Source organism: Carcharhinus amblyrhynchos, chromosome 2, assembly GCF_965287045.1.
Source record: "Carcharhinus amblyrhynchos chromosome 2, sCarAmb.v2.hapA, whole genome shotgun sequence".
NCBI lineage: Eukaryota > Metazoa > Chordata > Chondrichthyes > Carcharhiniformes > Carcharhinidae > Carcharhinus > Carcharhinus amblyrhynchos.
In genome coordinates this window covers 92,398,092-92,424,737 of record NC_137325.1, presented here as the reverse complement: position 1 = coordinate 92,424,737, position 26,646 = coordinate 92,398,092, and the positions used below count along the sequence as shown (strand labels likewise).

Below are 26,646 nucleotides of genomic sequence, written 5' to 3'. Positions count from 1 at the left end.
ATGCTAGCAATGACTGTAACAATAAATTCTGAACCCTTTCCTTTCCTTCTCCCCTAGGTACTCTATGTACGGTATGCTTTGTCTACATAGTGCAAGAAACAATACTTTTCACTGTATACTATTACATGCGACAATAATAAATCAAATCACATCATTACTTAGTTTAAAGTTTGAGCATTATTAGCACCGAGGGTGGATGGAAAGACTGACCTGCTGTGCATCAAATGAGTGAAATAATGCAAGGGAACTGAGGTAGCGCTTCACCAATGTCAGCAGAGAAGATTCAGGCTTTTGATACAAATATTAGGATTGAAGATATGGGTCACTTGAGGTGACCTGTTAGAATGAACAGTGTTTTAGATGATCAACAATGGAATTGGTTGAGCTAATTGGTAAAATTAAACTTTCATGTATTATGACATTTTTGCATGTACACATTAGAGAATGAACAGTTATCTTCTGGTGGCTTGAAAAAGAAAGCACCTTGACTGGATTTCTTTTGTTGCTGTTTGTGCCTTTGAGGAAATGGATTTAAAAAAAAATTCACTTTTTTTTAGTGAGCTGAAAATTATTCAATCAGCACTCAGGCTTTTAAACAACGACATTTTCCCATGCCATACTAACACCTCCCCATAGTTTCTTGGACACTTCGAGTGATAAACATATATCTGGCACAAACCAACCATATTCAGGGTTGAAATCCCACAAAGTTTGGTAGACGATTAGTTGAAACCTTGGAAAAAGGGTAGAACTTGAATGACTCTACTGCCAAAGTTATGATGAAGAGGAGAGCCCACACTGAAATCCCAAGCAATAACCGATGGGAGTACTTTATTTTCAGTGTTAATTTTAAATGTATTCTGTATCTCTCTGTTTCTAGCCCTTCGTTACCTTAGTGGATAAATAGAATTTGTTGTGCTGATGACAGTCTGGATATTTTCACAGCTCTTGAATCAAAACCTTTCGCATCTTTATTCTTTTAATTGGAAGTCCTAGTGCTTAGGACATTGGGCCAGATCTTGTGGCCTCAATAACGGGGAACACTAAGCCATTTGTCCTTTTGGGTGCCATAACAGAACTTCAAATTCCAGGGTAAAAGCAAATTACTGCGGATGCTGGAACCTGAAACCAAAAGAGAAAATGCTGGAAAATCTCAGCAGGTTTGGCAGCATCTGTAAGGAGAGAAAAGAGCTGATGATTCGAGTCCAGATGACGCTTTGGCAAAGCCAGAAACAAAGACTAGGGGAGATGAAGTCCAGTATGACGACTTTGGAACCACAAATATCGCTGTTTTTCTCTTCAAAGAAGTTCTTAAGGTGTGAGTTTGTGGAAAATAAGAGCTGGAGAAACAGGCTGTGCAATGAGCATTAGTTTCAACATGGGATGTGTATTTAATCTTCAGTGTTTATTCATTGCAGAACAGGTCATCTGCCTGTTATAGAATGTATCCAGAATTTCATTTCATAACAGGTTCTGATTTTAGTGGGTGTATGATTCACTGCCTTGTTATTTTTTCGGTGAAGAAACAATTTACCTCATGGTCAATTTTTCTCCTAATTACATATACTTTTCTGGACCAAGATGTTACCATGAAATAAAGTTATAAGCTTTTTTGTTTATTATACATTATCCTCAAAAATATATATGTTAATTAACGTTGTCTTTTTTTTTCCGCAGCCATTACAATGCTTTCTCGGAGTGCATGGAGTCCTTAATAGAAGAAGTTGACTGCTTCTGGCCGAATCCACAAGTGGAAAACTATGTAATTAATATCCATAAACTTTTCTTTTCAAACTGTACTTTGGAGATGATAATCTTCCAGGACCCCCCTGACAAGATCCTCATTATCCTCATCACAGTGCCTATTTTACTAACCATTGTAATGATAGCCTTGGTGGTGTGGTGTAGTAAAAGGAATGATGTACTGGTGTAAATTTAAGAATGCCTAATGGACAACAGTATAAAACTATTATTTTACAATCACTCTACCTTAATGTGATTGAGTCGATTCCACTGACAATGTCTAGATTGTTGTTCATCACCTTCAGTTGGAAGGGCAAATGGTCCAATGGTGATCTCAGAACAAGCACCTGCAACAGAGATGAGTTGAAGCTGTGGACCTTAGTGGGGAAGATTTATTCAGTAACAAAAAGTCGATCCATTGGATTCAAATGAACACACTTAAACTGTGTTACAAACTCATGCAGCTCAACAATTTAACTCTGTTTTATCAAACCCATACACAATGCAATACCAATTATATTCACTGGCCAACATCGCAAATTTAAATTTGTAACTACCGGAATCTACAGTAAATTCTAAAGCCAGCTACATAAAGGTGAGAAGGGACATCTTTGGACACAATCATATGAAGAAGCTAACAGCACTTACTGAAAAAAAAACTTTTCCAATCTACTTTAAATTGATTTCTCGGAGTTGGAGCATGTGGAGCAAGCTCCAGGAAGGATGTTGAGAGTGCTTCCCAGAGAAGGAGAAGAATGAAAGGAAATGGCTGACTGTGCTTTCGTCAGGAGGGGTACGGGAACTGACAAGAGCTCTGCATTTCCTAAGCTCTCTGTTGTGACTTAGAATTAAATATGCTGCTCATCTCCTCCCAGCTCGTTTTGGGGCAGGGGAAAAATGACAAAGGTTGTTATGTGACAAATGTTATGCTATTAAGGTCTTAGTATTAAACAGACATAAGCAAAATAGATAACTGTTACCACAAAATGAACAAAGATCAGAATGCAATAGTTTTGTCCCAGTATGTGTTTGCTGTAATGTGAGTAGAAGTGAAGATTGCTGTGCTGTGCCCTATTTTTGTCTGAAATTACATATACTTGTTTGTATATTTTCAGCTGATGACCTCTTCAAACAATGGTAGGAAATTAGCGTGTTGTACTGTAGTTAAAACATGCCTTTTAGTAAGTTAGTTAGTGCACCCGGGTGACTCATGAAAGCACAACATCTCATCTAACATGTTCATTCACTCTCGCGACAGTTTGAGGTTATTTTCTTTGCCCTGAAAAACATCTGCAACAATCCTGGTAGTTACAGTTAGAATACACTGCCAGTGAAGTTCTGTTGCTGAACCCTGACACTTATCAGTTCAGGGATAATGTTGCCTCTAAGTATTTTTGAAATGTGTGGCTGTTTTGTTCAAGTGCACAGGTCCTTTAATATGTTTTGCATGCCTGCACATGCACGTCAATGTAAAAGGGTTAACTTTAATTGTGTATGGCCTATGTGGCCGCTTTTGGGATAATGTGTGGCCTTTGGAGGAGCATTGGTCAGGAAGAGGTTATCTAATTACATTGCTCTTGATGACATCCAAGCCACATTGGCTTCTTATTAGTATCTGCCTTCCATAAGAAATTGCGTATAGCTGAAACATGGTCTTTGTAAGTAGGTATGAGCTATCTCATAATCCAGGTCATACAATGACCACTTTGGAGGGCATTAGACAATAAGACCATAAGACATAGGAGCAGAATTAGTCCACTAAGCCCGTCAAGTCTAAATATCAACCATGGCTGATATTTTTCTTATCCTTATTCTCCTGCCTTTTCCCCATAACCGCTGATCCCCTTATTAGTCAAGAATCTATCTACATCTGTCTTGAAGACACTCAGTGAAACTCTGCAGCCTTCTGTGGCAAAGAGTTCCACAGATTCACCACTCTCTGGCTGAAGAAATTCCTCCTCATCTCTGTTCTAAAGGATCATCCCTTAAGTCTATGGTTGTGCCCTCTTGTTCTAATTTTTCCTCCTAGTGGAAACATCCTCTCCACGTCCACTCTATCCAGGCCTTGCAGTATCCTGTAAGTTTCAATAAGATCCCCACTCATCCTTCTAAACTCCACCGAGCACAGACCCAGAGTCCTCAATCGTTCCTCATACGACAAGCTCTTCATTCCAGAGATCATTCTTGTGGACCTTCCCTGAACTCTTTCCTAGGCCAGCACATCCTTCCTTAGATACAGGGCCCAAAACTGCTCCCAATACTCCAAATGGGGTCTGATTAGAGCCTTATACAGCCTCAGAAATGCATCCCTGCTCTTGTATTCTAGCCCTCTCGACTTGAATGCTAACATTGCATTTGCTGCCTTAACTGCCGATGAACTTGCACATTAACCTTAAGAGAACTTGAACAAGGATTCCCAAGTCCCTTTGTGTTTCAGATTTCCTAAGCATTTCCCATTTAGAAAATAGTCTATGCCTCCATTCTTCCTTCCAAAGTGCATAACCTCACACTTTTCCACATTGTACTCCATTTGCCGCCACCTTGCCCACTCTTCTAACCTGTCTAAGTCTTTCTACAGCTCCCCTGCTTCCTCAATAGCACCTGTCCCTCTACATAGCTTTGTATCATCTGCAAACTTAGCACCAGTGGCTTCGGTTCCTTCTAAATCGTTAATGTATATTATGAAAGGTTGTGGTCCTAGCACTGATCTCTGAGGCATACTGCTAGTCACCGGCTGCCATCCTGAGAAAGGCCCCTTTATCCCCACTCTCTGACTTCTGCCAGTCAGCCAATCCTCTATCCATGCCAGGATCTTACCCTTAACACCATGGGCTCTTAACTTATTTAACAGTCTCCTATGCGGCACCTTGTCAAAGGCCTTCTGGAAATCTAAATAAACCACATCCATTGGTTCTTCTTTATCCAACTTCCTTGTTACCTCCTCAAAGAACCCTAACAGATTTGTCAGGCATGACCTCCTCTTGACGAAGCCATGCTGACTCAGTCCTATTATGCACTTCCAAGTACTCAGCGATCTCATCTTTAATAATGGACTCTCAAATCTTAGCAATGACCAAAGTCAGGCTAACCGGTCTATAGTTTCTTGTCTGCTGCCTCCCTCCCTTCTTAAACAGCAGTGTTATATTAGCTACTTTTCAGATTGGGATTCAGATGTGATTCAGATGGGACAGGCAAGGCAAGGGACCTGCTTTGCCTGGAAGCAAGAACACTTCCAACTCTGGTCACACCTCCACTACATCAGTGATCTTGGTTGAGACAGATGGAGGTTCTACTCCCCAAAAAGACATCAAGAAACAATGGAAAAGGATTAGAACTTAAGAGTACTTAATACTTGGTCTTATTTTCAGCCATTCTGCTGTACTCCACTTCCAACCATGGTTTCATTGAAATTGCACAGAAGGACTGAGGATTTTGGGTAGCTTGAAGTTTGGTGAATCAGTTGGCTGGACAGCTGGTTTGTGATGCAGAGTGATACCAATAGTATGAGTTCTATTCCCATTCCTGCTGAGGTTATTTATGACGTTTTCAACCTTGCCCCTTGCCTGAGATGTGATGATCCTCAGGTGAAATCATCACCGGTCACCTCGCCTCCTCAAAGGGGAAGGCAGCCTATGGTCATCTGGGAGTATGGCAAATTTACCTTTTTACAATATTGAATATATGTTCAGAGCATGAGAAAATCCATTGCTTGGATTGAATTCCTAAGTACAGGTCCATAAAAAGCATCCTTCAAAAGTATAATATATACAGATTAAACAGTAAACCATATTAATATATTTTTAAAATCAAACAATTTTATTCAAATTTACTTCAGTCCATATTAGAACTGGAGTCCTTAAATACCTGAAACAATTTAGTATATTTCCTAAAAGCAAAATACTGTGGATGCTGGAATCTGAAACAAAAACAGAAAATGCTGGTAAATCTCAGGAGATCTGACAACATGAGGAGAAAGAATAGAGTCAATGTTTCAAGCCAGACTCGAAACATTGGCTCTATTCCCTCTCCAAAGATGCTGTCAGACCCGCTGAGATTTTCTAGCATTTTCTGTTTTTGTTAGCTTATTTCCTATTGCATAGAAGCAGCAATGAAAAACCCTCAATTGCCATACAAAATGAGCTGACATATCTTTTGTGTTGAGTTCTATATCTAATTCTCCCAGTTTCAAAGAACACAATGGTTATCTGAAGTGGGATTACCATTGTAATTCGGTGCTACTTCTGATTCAGATAAGACAACACATTGTAAAGTTAAAGTTACCCGTTCTGTTCTTTGCATGAGGAATTCTGGCAATGACCACCCTTGTCACTCAAATTTCAGAGTGGCTGGAGAAGTGTCCTCCAAGTTTAGAATTAGTTGTCATAGAGTCATAAGGCAATACAGCATGGAAACAGGCCCTTTGGCCCAATTGGTCCATGCTGACCATGGTGCCCTCTCAGCTGGTCCCAATTGCCTTAGTTTGGCTGTTATCCCTTTATATTCTCCATCCTTTTTTAGGCATCCTTCCACCTCATCTCTATCATCATTAGTCAAATCACCAATTTCTAGACCACTACCAAAGTTGGTTTTGAACTGGCTTCCAGGGAAGATAGGCCTGGGGAAATGCTCAGTGTCTGCTTGACCATGATTGGGATTTTGCCACACAGAGTCCTAAATATGAGCAACATCTTAAGACTTAACAATGACTGTATTAACAGTGATGTATTTTTCCATTGCTGCATTGATCTCTGTGTAGAAAATGCAATTTGTAATAAGTTGTCACATCACTATCATGATCCTAAAGATGGTAGTTGGATAAAATTCACTTTAATCTTGATACTAAGCATTTTGTAGAACCGACATGAAGCTTAATCAAGATGAAGAGAAGCCCTGCTTGTGGGTGGGGAATGGATTAGGAGTTACGCTGGCTGACAACACAGAAGCCATGGAAAGAGTCTGGAACAACATTTTCATAAAACCACCATAATCAGAGATTGGTTCAAATAACCAGTTTAGGACTCTCATGTTTTTGACTCTTCATGCATGCAGAATTCAGCATTTAGCACTTTGCCAGTTCCCATCTGAAGCTGCCCATTATAAGGTGTAAACCAACAGGTTGGGGTAATTGTCAATTTCTGTTATCCTCTTGTATTGTGATGAAACATCTGAGCTATTACTATCCACACCTCTCCAATGTGTCATAGTTGAGATCAGACATGGTTGAAATAAAAATACATTTGCTGGTGCAATCTGTTTACATTCAAACACGTTCTATTGTTGTGCACCACTTAGCCCTTTCGCTATTATTTCATGCTCAGTCTATCAGTACCAATCTTTTATTTTCCTGATTTGTTTGATCCGATGGCAGTGTTTTACACAGGTGACATCAAGCCTCCAGTATCTCGTGCAAGACAAGACAACAACAGCAGGCAATTTGATCAATAGAAGCATCAGTTGATCTCCCCTTAACTGATGATCACGTAATAAAATGTCCTTTCCAGCAGAAACTAGTGAATAGCAACCAGCATCAGGAACAGTAGCTATTTTTTGTACTTCTAAGCTCTGGGCCTTGAGGCCAGATGAACCACTCTTATTCTTGTCATTGTTGAAGCCAGCTTAATCAGCTCAGACCCAGAATCAAACCTGACACCTGATGGTCTTCACTGTATGATATAGTTATCCATCAAATTACTGGCAGAAGTTCTACCAGCCTCAGTCAATGTTATGGAACTGACTGCTCTGTCTTCAACAATATGGTCATGTATCAGTTCTGGTTTGTAAACCAGAAACATCTGATGACATTTTCTTTACTTTTCCTTTTGAATCTACCTCTGTTGCCTCAAAAAAGCACAGGAATATTAAATGCTATACTTCAATTTGCAGTGTTTGAAAATGCTTGTTTTTTTTGCTTTTAATTGACAGCACATTACTTTTGAAACTTGAGGCCTATTGCATCCCAGTGTACATAAACAGCCTGCAGGTGATTTATATTTGTTATGCTCCAGTGCACAGTACTCCTGTGGGTGGTTAAGTGTATATTATGCGCCAGTGCACATCACATTGAAGGTCATAACATTTCAGAATTTTTAGAAGCTTGAAAATTACATATGTATGCATTATCTTTCCTAAGCATTTATGGTCAAAGACAATTCCCAACATTTTGAAATTAATAAGAAAACTGAGATGTATAAAAGGGGATGCTGTGCATCTTTGATTCCCAATGTTTCCAAATAATGTAGTCTAATCTAACAGGAAAAATCCAATTTTGGTTTTGTCCAGCTTTGTATTATTTAAAAATTGAGTTTTGGAATAAAATGTGAATTGTTGTGAAATTTGTAGAAAATTGTGCATTTTTCCCTTCAAACTTTTTAAATACAGATTCAATGCTGCAATTGTGCCAGTTGTGACATATTAAGCAGAAACAATGTCCAAATTCCACATTGCGTGTTGCAATTTGCAGCACTATCATGCATTGTTTGTGATCAGCTGCACAATGGCTACAGGAGCTATCTTCCCAGAGGGTTGTATGACTAATTTGGAGATATGAGCTCAAATTCCATCACAGAAAGTCGAGAAATTTAAACTCAGTGATTTACCTAAGTCCCCAATTAAAAAGTTGATATTAGTAGTGGTGACCATGAAACTACTGGATTGATAAATACTCAACTGGTTCATAATTTATAGGCTCTGATCTATATGTGACTCCAAATCTACAGCAGTAACTCTGAACTGCCCATTGAAATGGCCGAGTAAGCCCTTCATTTGTAATCTAGGATGACAACAATCCAAGTACCTGCTTCAGATATGACAAAGAGTCATCTAGCCTAGTCAACAGCTCAGTCAACCTTACAAAGACTTCCTAATATGTGAGGTCTTGTGCCATAATTGTGAGAGCTGTCCCACAAATTTGTCAAGGAACAGGCTCAGATAGTCATTCTCTCAGAATCATACCTTTCATGAAATGCCCCGGAGATCTCTATCATCATCCCTGAGTGAATCCTGATCCATCAGCTGGTTTGGCACAATGGTATTTAGTTGGGGGCAAGTGGCTCTGAGAGTTTTCAATATTGACTCTGGATCACATGAATTCCATGGCAAATACAGACATCAAGAAATGGTTGTGCTTGCTTGATATGGCAAAGGCTATGGGTCTGGATACCATCATTGCTGTATTCCAGAACTTGTTGATCCTCTAGCAAAGCTTTTCCTGTACAAGTGCAACACAGGCATTTATCCACAACGTAGAAAATTGCCCAGGTTAGGTCCCTTAGATAAAGAGAAAGCCAAATCCAATCCAGTCAATTTCCACCCCATCGATCATCAATTGTCAAAAAAGTATGAGAAGGTGTTACCAATAGTGCTATCATGTGGCATTCACTTAATTAAAGCCTGCTTACCAATGCTCAGGTTGCTTTTTGTTTGGATCACTTGGGGCTTGTTACATCTTTTGTCCAAATGGATGGAAGAGCTGAACTCCAAAGGTTAGGTGGGAACATTTGTGCTTGATATCAAATCAGCCTTTGCATAAGTGTGGCATCAAGGAGCTTTAGTGAAATAGATGTCAATAAGTATCAGGAAAAGATAATCCACTGACTAGGTTCATAACTAGCACAAAGGAAAATATGGTTGAGGCCAATTGTCTCAGCTGCAGGACATCTCTTTAGGAGTTAAAATTGATTTGCAGAAATCCACCAAAGCTTTTTCAAGAACATCTCCTAATCCCACAACCTCTACCACCTAGAAGAACCAGGGCAACAGGCACATGGAAACACTATCATCTCCAAGTTCCTCTCCAAGTCACACATCACCCTGACTTGTTCATTGCCAGTGGGTCAAACCCTGGAATTCCCTCCCAAACAGCACTGTGGGTGTAACTACATCGCAGGGATTTAAGTGGTTCAGGAATATGGCTCACCATTACCTTCCCACAGGAAATTAGGGATGGTCAATAATAGTTAGCTTTGCCAGCGACGTGCACAATCTGTCAAAAAAAGGAAGAGAAAGCATAGATTTCGAATTACGATTTACAACTGTTCTATTTTGTTTCCAACTGTGTTTATGTTGGAATGTGTTCAAGCAATGAATCAATACCATATCCTGAGAAGGAAATAATTCAACTACCACAGTTGGGTTATCGATGTATATAGTGTAACAAAACAAGCTGCCATGCAAAAATATACAAGGAATGCTAGAAATGAGAGTCAGGCTCTATACATAATCATGCATGGTGGCACAGTGGTTAGCACTGCTGCCTCAAGTGCCAGGGACCCGGGTTCAATTTATGGCTTAGGCCACTGTCTGTGTGGAGTTTGCATGTTCTCCCCTGTGTCTGTGTGGATTTCCTCTGGGTGCTCCAGTTTCCTCCCACAGTCTGAAAGATGTGTTGGTTAGGTGCATTGACCCGGACAGGTGCCTGAGTGTGGTGACGAGGGGAATTTCGCAGTAACTTAATTGCAGTGTTAATGTAAGCCTTACTTGTGACTAATAAATAAACCTTAACTTTTGCACTGCATATCCTCAGGTGGAATCATAACATATTTTCCAATCGTATTTCTGAAGTTGTTCATAGAACAAGCTAAATATTTGTTAAGACCTGTCCGCAGGGGCAGATGTTGTGGTGCACGATTACCGTGAATTCAATGGAAATGATACAAACCTCATGCTAGCTGCTCATCTCCATGATTGGGGTGTGCAACTCAGAGCCATACATGCTGCTGAGAGGCTGTAGGCTCAGCAGGCGGGAATGACCATGAGGGGTGAGGCCAATTAAAACTAGCTTTCATTTCTTAAAGCCAGCCTGCACCTCTTCAAGAATAGTGCATTCTGGCTGCAGCAAGCACTGGAGGAAGCTGTGGAGGGATATCTGAGATGAGGAAATTGAAGTAATGAAGCAATCGGCCAATAAGAATACTCCCATGTTCTCAGATTCAGCATTGAAAACCTGGGTTCAAGGAAATGGAAAGGAGAGAAATAATCCTTTGCAGGGGACCAGGAAGTCTTTGAGATGTTCACTGTGACAGTAATGGCAGCAGATAGCAAAGAAGGTCAATGTCAGGAGTCTAGCCCCAAGGAGCTGGATACAATGTTGGAAAAAGTTCAATGTCCTCTCATGAGTGATCAAGGTCAGTGAATACATCTTCAAATCTCGTTTCCTACCCACCGCATCACCAATTGCACACACTGCTGAATGCATCGCATCAAATTTACGGCCATCATCAACCTCTAGCTATCAGTACTCATGCCTAATATTCATTTGCTCTACCTCATCCTCCTACATTTATAGTTGTTGTGAGCTCAATAATTTCATCTTATAATTTCTGCATACTACCAGCTATTCAGCTGTGACATGCATATCCTTGAAACAGATTTCAACTTATTCATTTACATTGTTGTCTCGATCTTTATAGAACAAGGTTGCGCGTGACATTTTGCTATTCCAAGATGACCTTGGTGAAGTCTTTGAAAAATATCAAACTGAAGAGTTCATGGTATGACTATTCTCTCATTCAAGACTAGAAAGTTGCCCATACCTATGAGGTGCTACTGCTGTTCAAAGTACTGCTGTAGTATTGGATTAGCAGTGATATAGCCTGACCACCCTTCCAGACAATAGATTTTGGAGACACTCTTCATCTTGTTGTTGGACTTATTTGATTTCTTGTAATTTTTTTGCAGTAGCTAGTAAGTGCTGAGTGAGTAAAGATGTAAATGCTTCAACCTGCTTGATAATTCTTCTGGTTTGGTTCCTTGTCATGACAGTGTGTCTGCTGTTGTTTGATCATTCCCTTGTACCTACTCTGTGATGGAATCATATCTCATCAATATTAATCTGAACCACTGGATTCTGGGTGACATCTTCTGAATTTCATTCATGTTCAGAATGGTGATTGGTAACTTATGGTTTGTTTCAATCTTGAAATGCAATCCCCTAACGTAGACTGAAAATATTTTGCTTTCCCATGTTGCCGGCGGATGGTGACTAGTGGAGTGCCCCAGGGGTCGGTGCTGGGGCCTCAGCTATTTACCATTTATATAGATGATCTGGAGGAGGGAACCAAGTGTAGGGTGTCGAAATTTGCTGATGACACCAAAATTGGTGGAAAGGCAAATTGTGCGGAGGGTGGTGAGAGTCTACAGAAGGATCTAGATAGGCTGGGCGAATGGGCCAGGAAATGGCAAATGGAATTTAATGTTGGCAAGTGCGAGGTGGTCCACTTTGGTAGGAATAATGGTAGGAAGGATTATTACTTACGTGGAGAAAAACTGCAGCAGGCGACAGTGCAGAGGGACCTCAGGGTCCTTGTGCATGAGTCGCAAAAACCCAGCTTGCAGGTGCAACAGGTGGTCAGGAAGGCGAATGGGATGCTGGCCTTCATCGCGAGGGGGATTGAATATAAAAGTAGGGAGGTCTTGCTGCGGCTGTATAGGGCATTGGTGAGGCCGCAGCTGGAGTACTGTGTGCAGTTTTGGGCGCCGTACTTACGCAAGGATATTTTGGCCTTGGAGGGAGTGCAGAGGAGGTTTACTAGGCTGATGCCGGAGTTGAGGGGGTTGAGCTATGAGGAGAGGCTGAATAAATGAGGCTTGTACTTGTTAGAGTTTAGAAGAATGAGGGGAGATTTCATTGAGATGTATAAGATGATGAATGGGATGGATAGGATAGAGGTGGAGAGACTCTTCCTGCTCAGAAAGGATAGTAGGATTAGGGGGCATAGCCTCAAGATAAAGGGGGGGCGGTTTAGAACGGAGTTGAGGAGGAACTTCTTCACTCAAAGGGTGGTGAATCTCTGGAATTCTCTGCCCGTTGAAGTGGTGGAGGCTGCCTCGCTAAATATTTTTAAGAAGCGGGTTGATGGGTTTTTGATAAGAGAGGGGATTAAGGGTTATGGGGCGAGGGCGGGAATGTGGAACTGAGCCACGACAGATCAGCCATGATCTTATTGAATGGCGGGGCAGGCTCGAAGGGCTAGTTGGCCTACTCCTGCTCCTATTTCTTATGTTCTTATGTTCTTATGTTCAATCAATGGTGGTTCTTCTATTGTGGGGTACATTGTGCTGTTTCTGTTAGTGACCTGGCGGTTTAGCAGACGAGACTAAACTGGCTGTCTCTGCACTTGAAATAAAACTGTCCCAAGACCAGAAGATGATGTATTTGCTGCTCCCATGGTCCCATGAGTCAGAATATGCCTAAATTCAGAAGAGATCAAAAGTTGTTGAATCCTTTCAAAAACACTTTGCTGGTCCACATTCCAGAACCACTGTTGACTCTGTCTCAAGGGCTCATTGCCCTCTGCTAAATTTGGTAGGAACTTGCCTACTTGGTTGACCATCCTAAAGAATCCTTGTGGCTCTGTCATGTTCTTGTGTTGTGGAAATTCTCTGATTACTTTGGTTTTCTATAAAGCAACTGTGATTCTATTGGCTTGTACTTTGTGACCTAGAAACTTGACCATAGGTTTTGTGAACTCACATTTTTCCTTCAATTTTAGGCCTAAATCCTGTAAGACTTTCAGGACAACTCTGACTGTGTGATCGTGCTCTTTTCTCATGCAGCCATGTGTAAGTATGTCATCCATATGGCATATTATTCATCCTTCTGGAGTGTGAGATATTGTTCTGTTGAACACATCTGGAGCAGACTATGTATGCAAAGTGCAATGTTTTGAAACAATAATGACTGAATGGTGAAATAAATATGGCCAACAATCTGGATTCTGTCAACTGCCAAAATCCACTGTGTGCATTCTGTTTATTGGGAGAAGATGATCAGTTTTAGGGATGCCTTTCTGCTTACTAGAAACCATACTTTATTTTCAGTGGCAGAGAGTTTGACAATTTCTCAGGCCTTATATTTCAGCTTTGCCATGCGTTTGCCTTTGACTTTTAAAGTTGTCCCACCGTGACCTTGTAACTTAATAGATCAGGGTTGCTATGAATTCATCTGATAAAACAGTCTCTGCTCTGGTGTCTAATTTAAAGTCTGCGGGGTCTCTATCCACTTTATATTTAATGCTCCAATGCTTGTTTTCAGCTCTCATTCACCGTCAGAGAGAATGGTGGTGCCATGGGAAAATCTGGAGAGAAATGGGAAACGTGATTCCCATCAGAGAGATCTCGTTTCCGGATTTTCCACTGGTGACAACATGAGGTCCATGCCCACAAAGGGTGGGAACCTCATTTTAATGACTTTGAATGAATTTTAATCTCATTAGCCAGCCCCTTCACCACATGACCACTTCCCTGAATGTTCAAACCTCGCTGACGCGATAGGTTTACAAACAGGTATTGAAAAATGAGATTCAGTTGAAGGGATGCTCTTAGGATGCAAAGTTAAGTATAGCATCCATGGGGGAGGAACATTCCTGGGCAGTGCCCTGGCACTGACTCCTGGCACAGGTCAGCACACAAGTGCAATGCCAACCTGGGAGTGTCAACCTTGCCATGGTTGACATGGGCACTCTAAACTCTATTTCTCTCTCCACAGATTGCAGAGTGTTTCCAGCATTTTCTGTTTTTGTTTCAGGTTTCCAACATCTGCAGTATTTTGCTTACATTTACTTATTTGCTAGAAACACCCGAGGCACAACAATCATCTGAATATGTGCCAGGTCCCTTGTTAAATAAACAGCATCTCTATTATTAAGCATACAGAATAAGCTAATCATCGCCATTAGTTTAACCTGCCCAATGGGAAAAAGACTATTAGAGAATATTGCTGTATCAGCCATCCTAACATTTTATAACAAAAACAGAAAATGCTGGAAAATCTCAGCAGACCTGACGGCATCTATGAAGCGAGAGCAGAGCTAGTTTCAAGTCTGACTGACTCATCGTCAGAGCTGGTATGGCATTGGCCATCTGAATTTTCCCGCTCATCTCACCAATTCCAACCTGTCTCCTTCTGAACTTGCTGCATTCTGTTCTCTCAGGCTCAATCCTGACAATGTCATCAAACTCACTGGCAGAGATGGGACTGTTGTTGTCTGGCCTCCTCTCAGACACTTCTTCCTACCTCCCCGAGACCATAACTCCACCATGTCTATTTTGTCTATCCCCTTCATTGTGCTCTGATGAAGGATCATTGAGACTCAAAACATTGTTCTCCACAGATGCTGTCAGATCTGCTGAGATTTTCCAGCATTTTCTGTTTTTGATTCAGATCCCAGCATCCACAGAATTTTGCTTTCCCCTTATCATCTTGTACATCTCAATTAGATTTCCTTTTAGTCTTCTAAACTCTAGAGAGTATAGGCCAAAGCTGCCCAATCTTTTCATAAGTCAAACACCTCATCTTTGGAATCAATCCAGTGAATTTCCTCTGAACTGCCTCCAATGCAACTATGTCCCTCCTAGGATAAGGGGACCAAACTGTGCACAATATTTTAAGTGCAGTCTCACAAATGCTTTGTACAGTAGAAATAACACTTCATTACTTTTATATTCTATTCCTTCAGCAATAAATCCCAAGATTACATTTGCCTTCCTTATTCCCTGCTGCACCTGCATATTAGTTTTTTGCAATTCATGCAGGGGAACACCCAGATCCCTCTGCACTGAAGTACTCTGGAGTTTCTCTCCATTTAGATAATAATTTGCCTTTGTATTTTTCCTCCCAAAATGGATAGCCTCACTCTTACCCACCTTAAACTCCATCTGCCAAATTTTGCCACTTTCACTTAATCTATCCATATCCATTTGTAATTTACTTATTCCATTATTCCAAATTATTGTCCACCTATTTTAGTGTCATCTGCAAATTTGGCTATAGTACCTAATATCCCTGCATCCAAGTCATTAACATAGATTGTAAATAGTTCAGGCCTGAGAACCAAGCCCTGTGGCACCCCATTCGTTATGTATTGACAACCCGAGAAAGACCCATTTATCCCGACTCTCTGCTTTCTTTTGGTTAGCCAACTCTCTATCCAAGCTAAAATATTACTCATTATCCCATGTAAACTAACCTTTTCTGTGGCACTTTATCAAATGCTTTTTGGAAGTCTAGATATATTGCATCTACAACATTCCTATTATCCACCTTGCTTGTTACATCTTTGAAGAACTCAAGCAAATTAGTAACACATGATTTACCCTTCATAAAACCATGTTGACTCTGGATTGCATTTTAACTTTCTAAATGTCCTGTTATTACTTCCTTTATAATGGATTCTAACAATTTCCCATCAACAGATGTTAAACTAATTGGCCTACAGTTTCCTCAATTTTACCTCCCTCTCTTTTTTAAATAAGGGTGTTACATTAGCGTTTTCCCAATCCACTGGAACCTTTCTGCATCCAGGGAATTTTCAAATATTATAGCCAATGGACCTACTATCTCCAATGCCACTTCCTTTCAGAACATAGGATGTAGGACACCAAGCCCTAGAGACTTGCCTGCTTTTAATCCTAATACTTTGCGAGTACTTTTTCCTTAGTGATGATGATAGTTCTAAGTTCCTCACTATCTGTAACATTTGAATTTTCTGTTACTATTGGGATAATACTCATGTCCTCTGCTGTGTAAACTGGGGCAAAGTATCGATTTAGTGTCTCAGCCATTTCTGTGTTCACCACTGTTAACTGCCCAGCCTCATCTTCCAAGGGATGAATATGCATTCACTTTCGGTACTCTCTTCCTCTTTATATACTTGTAGAAGCTTCCACTGTCCTTTTTTATATTTTACACTAGTTTTTCTTCATAATTCCCCTTTTGCTATTTTTATTACATTTTACTGACCCTTTGTTGGTCTTTAAAAGCTTCCAGTATCAACAACATCCAGTTCCCTAGTTCTAACTGCCTTCTCTTTACCATGGATGTCCAATACCTCCAGAGCAACAAAGGGTCATCCAGACTCAAAACATTGGCTCTATTCTCTCCCCACAGATGCTGTCAGACCTACTGAGATTTTCCCACATTTTCTGTTTTTGTTCTGGAGTCCTGTGAGCAGTTTTGGAACTATAATTTAAGGAAATATATTACTTCATTGGAGGCAGTTCAGAGAAGCTTCAAGAGGATGTTCTTTAGTGTGGAGGGATTGTCTTATGCGGAAAGATTAGACAGGTGGGACTCATTGGAACTGAATCATTTAAGATTATCAAGGGGCTTGACAGGGTATATGCTGAGAGGATGTTTCCCCTCCTGGGAGAGTCTAGGACCAGAAGACATAGTCTCAGAATAAAGGGGTTCCAATTTAACAGTGAGATGAGGAAGAATTCTCCCTGAGGGTTGAGAGTATTTGGAACTCCTTGCCACAGAGAGCTGTGGAGGCAGATCATTGTGTATATTTAAGACTGAGATGGATAGATTTTTGACAGATAAGGGAATCAAGCATTACAGGGAAAGGGCAAGAAAATGGATGTGGGGAATGTCGGAATCAGCCTTCATTCTACTGAATGGCACAGCAGGCTCGAGGGGTGGAATGACCTACTCCTATTTCTATTTCTTATGGGTGAATGGTATTGCACCCTCTGGCTGGAGGATGCACCATATACATGGTATCAAAGGCAGTGAGTAGCCTACCAAGTGGCTCTAAAAGGGATCACCATGATTGTTCCACAAAAGGGTTACAAACTTTCCTTTCTTTTTACCATGTGGGGCTGGGAAGTGTAAGAGTGTTTCTGCTGGTCCTTCAAAAATATTGTTGTCTACTGCCAGCATGTGTTCACACATCTATCCCTGCTGCCTCATTCCTGTCCAATCAGACAGCTCAACATACAAATTGAATGATTATATCCCCTCCCACAACTGACGATATAAAAATAATTTGAATATCTCAGAACTGCCTACAGAAAATTGGTGCAGTTGTTCCATTGACTAATGTTAAAGTTTAAAACTTATTTATGAGTCAGAAGTAGGCTTACATTAACACAGCAATGAAGTTACTGTAAAAATCCGCTAGTCACCACACTTCGGTGCCTGTTCAGGTACACGGAGGGAGAATATTGGCGTGGCCAATGTGCCTACTCAGCACATCTTCGGACTGTGGGGGGAAACTGGAGCACCCGGAGGAAACACACACAGACATGGGGAGAATGTGCAGATTCCATACAGACAGTGACCTAAGCTGGAAATCAAACCCGGGTCCTTGGCACTGTGCCACCATGCTGCCCCATCTACACCTATTTTAGGTGGAAATTAAGGATTCTGTCCTGTCTGTGTTGTCCCTGGAAATTCCCTTTAAAGAATGTAGATGATGTGTATTTTATATTCGGAATCAGATATCCTTATAAACGACTCCTCAGTGGGATGAGAAAGGGGGGCTGATGGTTAATGGGACCAATCTCTAGAATAGAAGTGGACCAATAGATGCCTTGGAGTGAAATTGGTGTGGTAACTATATGGGGCTGAGATTGGAGATAGGCACTTTATACAAAAATTCATTTAGGAAGCAATAACTATAAACAAAAAAATCACAACGTGATGTTATAATAATCATGCGCATCACAGTTGAATGAATGTCGCAGCTGTGACATGAATCAATTTGCTTGATCCACTCCTCATTTGAATGTATTATAAATACATGGCTGCTCTCTAGTACTTCATTTACTGCCTATTACTGATACGTGTCTGCAGGCTATTTGTTCACCGGGGACATTCCTAATATGAGTCAGTGGTTAGCATACAAATTTTTCTGTTCCCTAGCCCAAGCCAATTATGCTAACTCTACTCCAGGGTCCTGTAACTGAAATGAAATTAGGCAGATTGGACTTATCCAGGATCCTTTCTGGATTGTATGCCTCATTGCTCAAATTCAGTTTCCTGTGTCCCTAAAATTATATTTTTCTCTCCCTTTCTTTCTATTTTTCTTTCCTTCTATGACCAACAAATTTTTAAATTCAAGATTGCAGTACCTAACTGATACTGTGTTTCTCTTCAAGCTGCACCAAAATCTTGATTTTTTTTATAGAAGATAGTGGTTGCCACTTCAGCTTGATTCAGTTTCAGGTGTAGTTTGGAAGGCCTGAGACAAGCTAGACTTCCTCAAGACTTGGAAGCCATTGTTTAAGTCAGCAAGCACACAAAGTATTCAAGTTAAATGAGTAAAGTTTCATGCTAACCAAAACCAAAATTCCCAAACTCAGCACTTCCATAACCTATGTTGAGAGATCATATCAGCCTTGGCTCATGGGCAACCCATTTGCCTACCAACCCATAATCCAGGATGAAGTTTATGTGCAGTACTGAAGAAATGCTACACCATGGGAGGGGCAGTTCCCTCAGGTAGATGTAAAATGACCCATGATCTTAAGTGAAAAAGAACAACTGAGTTCTGCTGGTATTCTGTTCTTCAAACAGCACTTGCAACAATGTTTTATTTGGTTATTTGTATTGGTATTACTTGGGGAACCTTGCTCTGTGAAGACTGGAAACATGCGCTTGATTACTGTGGAACAATGGGCTGAGTTTTGTGGCAAGGCTACAGGTCCCAACATTAGGATCAGAAACAAGTACCGTCTCCATTGAGCATTGGCCACACACGATCTTAACATGGCTGACCAATTAACTCTGGGGAGGTGGGCATGGAGGAAACAGATGGATTGTACTTCAGAGGCAGAAAGCAAGCCAGTGGAGGTGGTTATATTTAAGTTTGCCAACCATGCAGTCACTGCCGCTGATTGATATCAAGGAACTCCCACCTCCCTGCCTCTCTTCAGTGACCCTCTGCCTGCCTCTCTTCAAGTAGCAAAAATGGAGCCTGGAAATACAATGGCACATGAAATATCCAGGTAGCCCTATGGTTTACTGATGCCTGCTGGCAGGTTCTCTTCCAGGCTGAGAGAATGAGGTGGAAGCCCTCTTTTCCAGAGACTGCACCCCTCCCCCGACCAGACATGCTTACAAAAAATTGCAGGAAGTCAGCAGCCAAGGGGGCCAGCCACCGCAGGCATATTGAGGATCACATTTGGTCAGCCAAGCTGAGTACTCCATGCCTCATTTCCATTCAGAGTTTGCATTTGGAAACACAAAGGACTGACCACACAGTTGGTAATGACGGGATCACGCAATAACATAACCTCTGAGAGGCTTGCCTGCCTTTTGGTGAGAGATGCCTTTCTACCTTTGTTGATCTGTACAATATTCCTCAAGTGTTGCCACTCGCAGGGCACTGGTACTGTTGGGCTGCCACTTAACATTAGGGGTTGTGCTTGACTCCATGGAGAAACTAACTTTTCTCTTTTTTGTGCTCACAAGCGAATATAGTACGTAACACCCAGGAAATGGCCAAGACTGGCAGACACGTGCTGTATCTACATAACCTGCCCATCTCTGCCTCTGAAACAATTCCAAATGAGTACTTGGTTTGATGAACTCAATGTTCAGTCCAGAAGGCTGTTAAGAATTGGGGAAAATTCAGATTAAAAAATGAAACTGGGATAAATCAAAAAAGAGGAATTGATAAGTGTAGCTAACTGAAAGGGTGTTTTGATAGGTGAATTAGCATACCAGTAATAAAAGCAAATGTTTACCTTTGTGACTAGGAGAAAACAATAGGGTGTAAAAGAGGGAGCTTCAAAGTGGAGAGGTGAGGAAATTGGCACTCATAAGCTAAAAAGCCAGGTCCACAGGGTGGGCAACATCAAAGGAAAAGAATGATATATCCAGAGCACAATAATTGGAGAATGTCACACAGAAAAACAACTATCTTTATAGCCACACCCAGCTGTAGAAAATAATCTCCACTGAAAACAAATTATTGCTAAAAGTTGGCTGGTTAAAATCCCAAAACCTGAAGAGAGAAGGTTACACCTTGGTAGAGACTGAAGATGGTTTTCCCAAATGTAGACAAATAACCTGTGTGTGGTAAATATCTGCTGGATTTAGCTCCTAGCGTTATATAATATTGGATGTTGTTTGGAGAAAAGGGGTATCTCAGAGTTCAGGAAATGTAGGTAATTGGGAATAAAGGGGTAACTTCATGTAACTGTGTGTGTATGGCCATCAGTATAATTAATAGTACTTGCTGCAGTGTATTATTGTCCTTGTATGTTTTTCTTATTTAAGTTAATAAATATTCTTTATTAATTTATCACAAAATGACTGGATTGTTCCTCCCTGGTTTGTATATCTTTTCTCACATTGTATTAAATAGAAAATATACATCACTAAGACCTGGTATTCCATGTTACAATTCTGTGTTTTGGGATACCTTTACATTTAACATCAGAGGGGTCTGTAACAAGACTGTTAAATGCCAAATCGGAAGATGAGGTACTATTCCTCTAGCTTGCGTTTGGCTTTACTGAAACATTGTAGCAGGTTGAGTGCGGAGCTGTGAGCATGAAGGAAAGTTTGTGAACTTATTCATTCATGGGACACGGACAGCACTGGCTGTCCAGCATTTATTGGCCATGCTTATTTGCCCTTGGAGGGCAGTTGTGAGTCAACCATGGAGTCACATGTAGGTCAGAACAGGTGAGGTCGGCAGACTTCCTTCCCTAAAGGACATTAGTGAACCGGATAGATTTTTCCGACAATCGACAATGATCAGTAGTTATCAGTAGATAACTGATCATGCTCACAGACAGAGTAGTGTTCAACAAAGAAGCCACCCAGTCTGCTTTTAGTCTGCCCAATGTAGAGGAGACCACATTGTGAACAGTGGATACAATAGACTAAATTGAAAGAAGTACAAGGAAATCATTGCTTCACCTGGAGGGAGTGTTTGGGCTTGGACAGCGATAAGAGAAGAGGTAAAGAGGCAGGTGTTCCCTCCAACACATGGAGGTTCCATTGGAAGGAAATGAGTGTTGGGGGTGATGGAAAAGTGAACCAGGGTGTCGCAGAGTGAACAGACCCTTCAAAATGCAGCAGAGGAGGAGAAGATATATTTGGTGATGGCATCATGCTGGAGGTGGCAGAAATGGCAGAGGAAGATCCTTTGAACATGGAAACAAGTGGGTTGGAAAGTGAGAACAAGGGGAACCCTATATTCTGTATGAGTAAATCTATGTATTGTACTTGTTTGCAAATTTCTGATTCAAGGCCAATGGAACCTATTAGACCTGATTACATTCTCTTTTTTGAGAGATTATTTTGTGTTTCCAACAAAGTGTGATGTTTGAAGTATGGTGCTTGTCTATGGTCTAAACTGCATGATACCCATGACTCCTGGATACTAGCTGGTACATTACGATGATAAAATATGCAATCATATACAAATAAAGAGCTACATTTTATTTGTACTGTTGTTAATATTATTCAATTAGAGATGGCATTATAACTCAATTTTATTTCAATCTAATTACATTTCCAGCACGCAGCGTACTTCCATCTTGCATGGTTGAGATCTAACAATACACCATAAGAAGGAGATGATGCAGGAATTTAAAAGGCAATTTCTTCTCTGGTAATGGAACTGGAAAGAAAACAATCAATATTGCATTAAACCCAATAGTGTCACCACTGTACTGCTTGAAAACAACTCATGCTAAAATCTGAGGCTAACAGGCAGGCACATGATAAATTAGCTTACATTGCTAGCATATTTAATGCTACATTAATATTTTCCCTGTGATCCCCAGCCTCTGTAGAAGCAAACGGCTGAATTTTGCCACTTGAATCAAATACCAATGTCAGCCTCGATGCTGGGCGGGAACTTGTCATGGTGGGACATCACTTGCAATTTTCCCAGAGGCAGTCAATTAAGAAACTATGTTTGGAAAGCCTGTCTAATTCTAGAGTGAAAATGATGGGGGCTTTGGGAGGGTCTCACAGAGACACTCGGCTGGCAGCCCCTCTGGGAGGGGTGAGCACTGCTGATACGGTCAGGAGATCAAAAGTGTGCCTTGAAACAGAGCCATCTCAGCAGCATTGTAAAAAATTAAAATTTCCATGAGGCCACAGCTGTCAAATCATCAGCATGGAGGATAGTCTTTAGGATAGTCTATAGCTATGGCTGCTGCCATTATATCCTAGCCAGTCTGTGATGATGAAGAGGAGGTACTGTGGCAGGCCACCTTCAGTTATGTGATGCCCCCAGCCTCAAAACCCCTCTCCCCCATTCTGCCAATAATTGACCTAAGCAGATCACCTCTGCCATTCCCACCCCACCTTGAGCAAGATTCTTGCAAGTGGGAACACGTTCGGTTGTCTTCCTTAATGTTTTCTCTTCTGAATTTGCTTCTGGTTCTGCTCTTGCTTATCCCTGTGGGATCGGACTAATTCAGCCTATAGACTTTCATCCTTTTACTTAAAGATTGTTTTAAAGGAAGTGGGTATGTCTGACTATGCCAGCATTTATCGTTCAAAGCCTGTTGCCCTTCAGGCAGTGGTGGTGAGCTTCCCTTTTGAACCACTGCAACCCCTATCTTTGTAATCAAATAACTCAGTGTAATGAAGAAAAACAAAAGAGGCTGGACTTTCACTGAGCGAGGATGACTATGGAGCCACTTAAAAATGGTTGGAAGGACACTATTCTATGATTCCCATCCTCTGTCCCGGCATCGGCAATTTTCACTGGTGTGGGATAAGTGTGTGACGAGATGGCCACATGAGTTCCACATGTTCTCATTTTGCATGTATGGCTTAAAGTCCAGCCCAATAAAATTCTCAGTAGGGAATTTGTTTTAGCAAGTGAAATGAATTATTGACTTTATCTGATTGATATCTTTATGTGGTTATAATAAATTGTTCCTCCTGGGTTGTCTCCTGCCAATTTCTCAAAGTTTACTTGGACAAAATTAAGAGGTGTGAAGAAATTGAAGCTTCTGTTTTTGATACTTTCATGTTCTATTTGACTAACACTTTTTAGGAACAGCATCTATTTTCCCCAAAGTAGCATTTGTAAATGGATGCTTTTTTCTCAACAGTTCCACACTTATCCTTGTTATTACCTGGCTTATTTGTGAAATAAATAGTCCATACTTTGGGTGAATGGACATGGAAAGGGCATGAGTTGGTATTGTGTTGGCTTGGAAAGTATGAAGGATCCTAGGGACTTGTTGGTGCCATGAGTTGGCATGCAGGGTATGAGGGGTCATAGGAAGTGGGTGAAGGAACGAGGTTGTGCAAGGGATGAGGTATGGAGGACTGAACTGCTTTTATTATAACTTCCTCAAAGTCCCAGTAAATTGTGGAAGCCTCTTGACTAGCCCATCTTGGCAGTAGCCCACCCTTGCAACTGCCTACAGAATCTACTTGTGTGTGTGAGGCTAGGCCGGATTCAACGTCACATTCCTCTGCGTCCCTTCCCCTCCAACCCTAAAGCAGACATTGTGTGTGACCAGACCTTTAAAATGAGGCAAGTCAGCCAAGTTGAGAAATTTCCCAACTTACACTATCTATCACAGAGGGGTATACTTGGCCCTTGGTCCTGGAGAGGGCGGGAACCTGAGTCTTTGTTATGTACCTGTTTGATCGAATAAATTCTCTTTGATTCCAGAATTTAATTCTCCCTGCTTATTTTTCTTACTTTCTGTCTCATCTCTGAAGTTGACTTTCAGAGGTGTCTAGCATAATGATTCGAGTTAGATTTGTAATCATTTGTATTCAGTTAGGGTTACAGGTTATTTCTAGATTTTTCTCTAGTGGCATCCACTATTTCCTTGCTTCTGCACTTACTGTCATGGTGATATTTGATTGCAGAAGTTTGCTTTATGCTGAATAACACAATAATTCAAAGCAGATTGAGTTTAATAACTTGTAAAAAAATATTGCAGCCAAAATTGCAATGCAGTCAGCAGAGGGTAAACAATGAATTGATTACATTTGTTGAAGTTTATTTACATAATTTTATACTTTGGCTTATTATTCGCTGTTCTATACTGGATACTCTGCCAATGATGGTACTTTTTTATGAGTTTAAATTATAGGAGTTTAAGAAAAGCTTGGACTGGGGAAATGCCAGTTGGCACGTTATTTACTTCAACAGAATGTAGACCATGCCCTCTAACGCACCTAATTAAAATGCAGAGGCAAAGTTATGCATCATGCTCGATTATCTCCCAAACCAATCAAGCAACCCTACAAAATATTCAATCTACTTCACATCTCTAGTAGCCAATTATTATTTTCCAGATAATATCACCTTCTGGCTTCAGTGGCACTGAAACTATGGGTGGTTAACATGATCTTAGTGCATTTTCACCATAATGACTGCTTGTGTCTGTGTACTTCATGTTAATCTTCACTACTGTGAAGTCATGAGGTTCTTGGAGCAGCAAGAGTCATACACTTGGCTAGAGACATTTAGAATTAGAACTATAAACTCTGTTAATTCCTTTAAGAACATAAGAACATAAGAACATAAGAAATAGGAGCAGGAGTAGGCCATCTGGCCCTTCGAGCCTGCCCCGCCATCCAATAAGATCATGGCTGATCTGTCGTGGCTCAGTTCCACTTTCCCGCCCTCTCCCCATAACCCTTAATCCCCTCTCTTATCAAAAACCCATCAACCTGCTTCTTAAAAATATTTAGCGAGGCAGCCTCCACCACTTCAATGGGCAGAGAATTCCAGAGATTCACCACCCTTTGAGTGAAGAAGTTCCTCCTCAACTCCGTTCTAAACCGCCCCCCTTTTATCTTGAGGCTGTGCCCCCTAGTCCTACTGTCTTTTTTGAGCGGGAAGAGTCTCTCCACCTCTATCCTATCCATCCCATTCATCATCTTATACGTCTCAATGAGATCTCCCCTCATTCTTCTAAACTCTAACGAGTACAAGCCTAGTTTATTCAGCCTCTCCTCATAGCTCAACCCCCTCAACTCCGGTATGAGCCTAGTAAACCTCCTCTGCACTCCCTCCAAGGCCAAAATATCTTTGCGCAGGTGCGGCGCCCAAAACTGCACACAGTACTCCAGCTGCGGCCTCACCAATGCCCTATACAGCCGCAGCAAGACCTCCCTACTTTTATATTCAATCCCCCTCGCTATGAAGGCCAGCATCCCATTAGCCTTCCTGACCACCTGCTGCACCTGCAGGCTGGGTTTTTGCGACTCATGCACAAGGACCCCAAGGTCCCTCTGCACCGTCGCCTTTATTATCCATATTTGTGGTTAGGGTCTAGACAAGGCTTTGGGGATTGTCTGTTCTCCCAAGTCTTTATCGCTATTATGTTTACATCCTCCTACATTTCCCCCAGAGTCTTCAAACTTGGGTTAGACTCAGGGTTAATCTCTGAGGTACCTTAACCAATCTCCCTGATCTCATTCTGATTTCCTTTTGAGGTTGAGGTTATCTGTATTCTCCCTTTTGTCAGTGTGAGTATTCTTCTCCCGGGTGGTTATAATACTTGTAGTAAGTCTTTCTTCTTCAGGATATTAAGGTACCTGCAATTTCTCCTTATGATACTCTGGTCTGCCTCAGTTTGGTACAATCTTGGTTGTGGATTTTTTTCCAATGGTTGCACCTTCTCTTTGTTGTTCCCAGACCCATACTTTCTCCCTGGTACCTTACATGCTCTATGCCTGTGATTAAAGTTCTTAGTCTGGTTGCTCTCTTCCTCACATTGCTTAGCCCTTACATGGTCATTCGTGATAATATCAGATATGGTTTTTTTGTGTCAGAAATTGAAACTGTGTTCTCAATCACCTACCCAATAGTAATTCTGATGATGAGAAACCATTTTGTAGTAGTGAGGTTTGATAACTTAGAAAAGCTAGATTAATCTTTGGTTTATTTTTGTTCAATAAATCCTTACTGGTTTGCATCCCTGTCTCAGCTTTTCATTTGCTAATGGGTAGCTGGGTGAACTGGTTATGTGAATAAACCGGTATTCTTTTGCTAAATTGTGGAATAGGTCATTAGCAAATTGTCAGGTACTATGATATTTATGCCATGCATAAATTCTCTTAAGGGATTGGGTGGTGCTGCTTCTGTTGTGATGCTATGAAGTTGGTTTAGTTCAATCGACCCTGAGAGTAATCACTGACAATGAGGAGTGTTTTCTGCATAAATTCACATATTC

At 41.0% G+C, this 26,646-nt stretch overlaps 1 protein-coding gene across 1 annotated transcript in view; it reads left to right on the top strand.

Moving 5' to 3' along the window:
• The window catches only part of LOC145356503 (receptor activity-modifying protein 3), a 53,330-nt gene extending 45,255 nt beyond the window's left edge, over positions 1-8,075 (top strand). Inside the window, exon 4 of the mRNA XM_080209235.1 lies at positions 1,678-8,075. Coding sequence (XP_080065361.1) covers positions 1,678-1,933 — 256 coding nt within the window. The 3' untranslated portion in view covers positions 1,934-8,075. The remainder of the gene's footprint in view (positions 1-1,677) is intronic.
• The last annotated feature ends 18,571 nt before the right edge of the window (positions 8,076-26,646 follow it).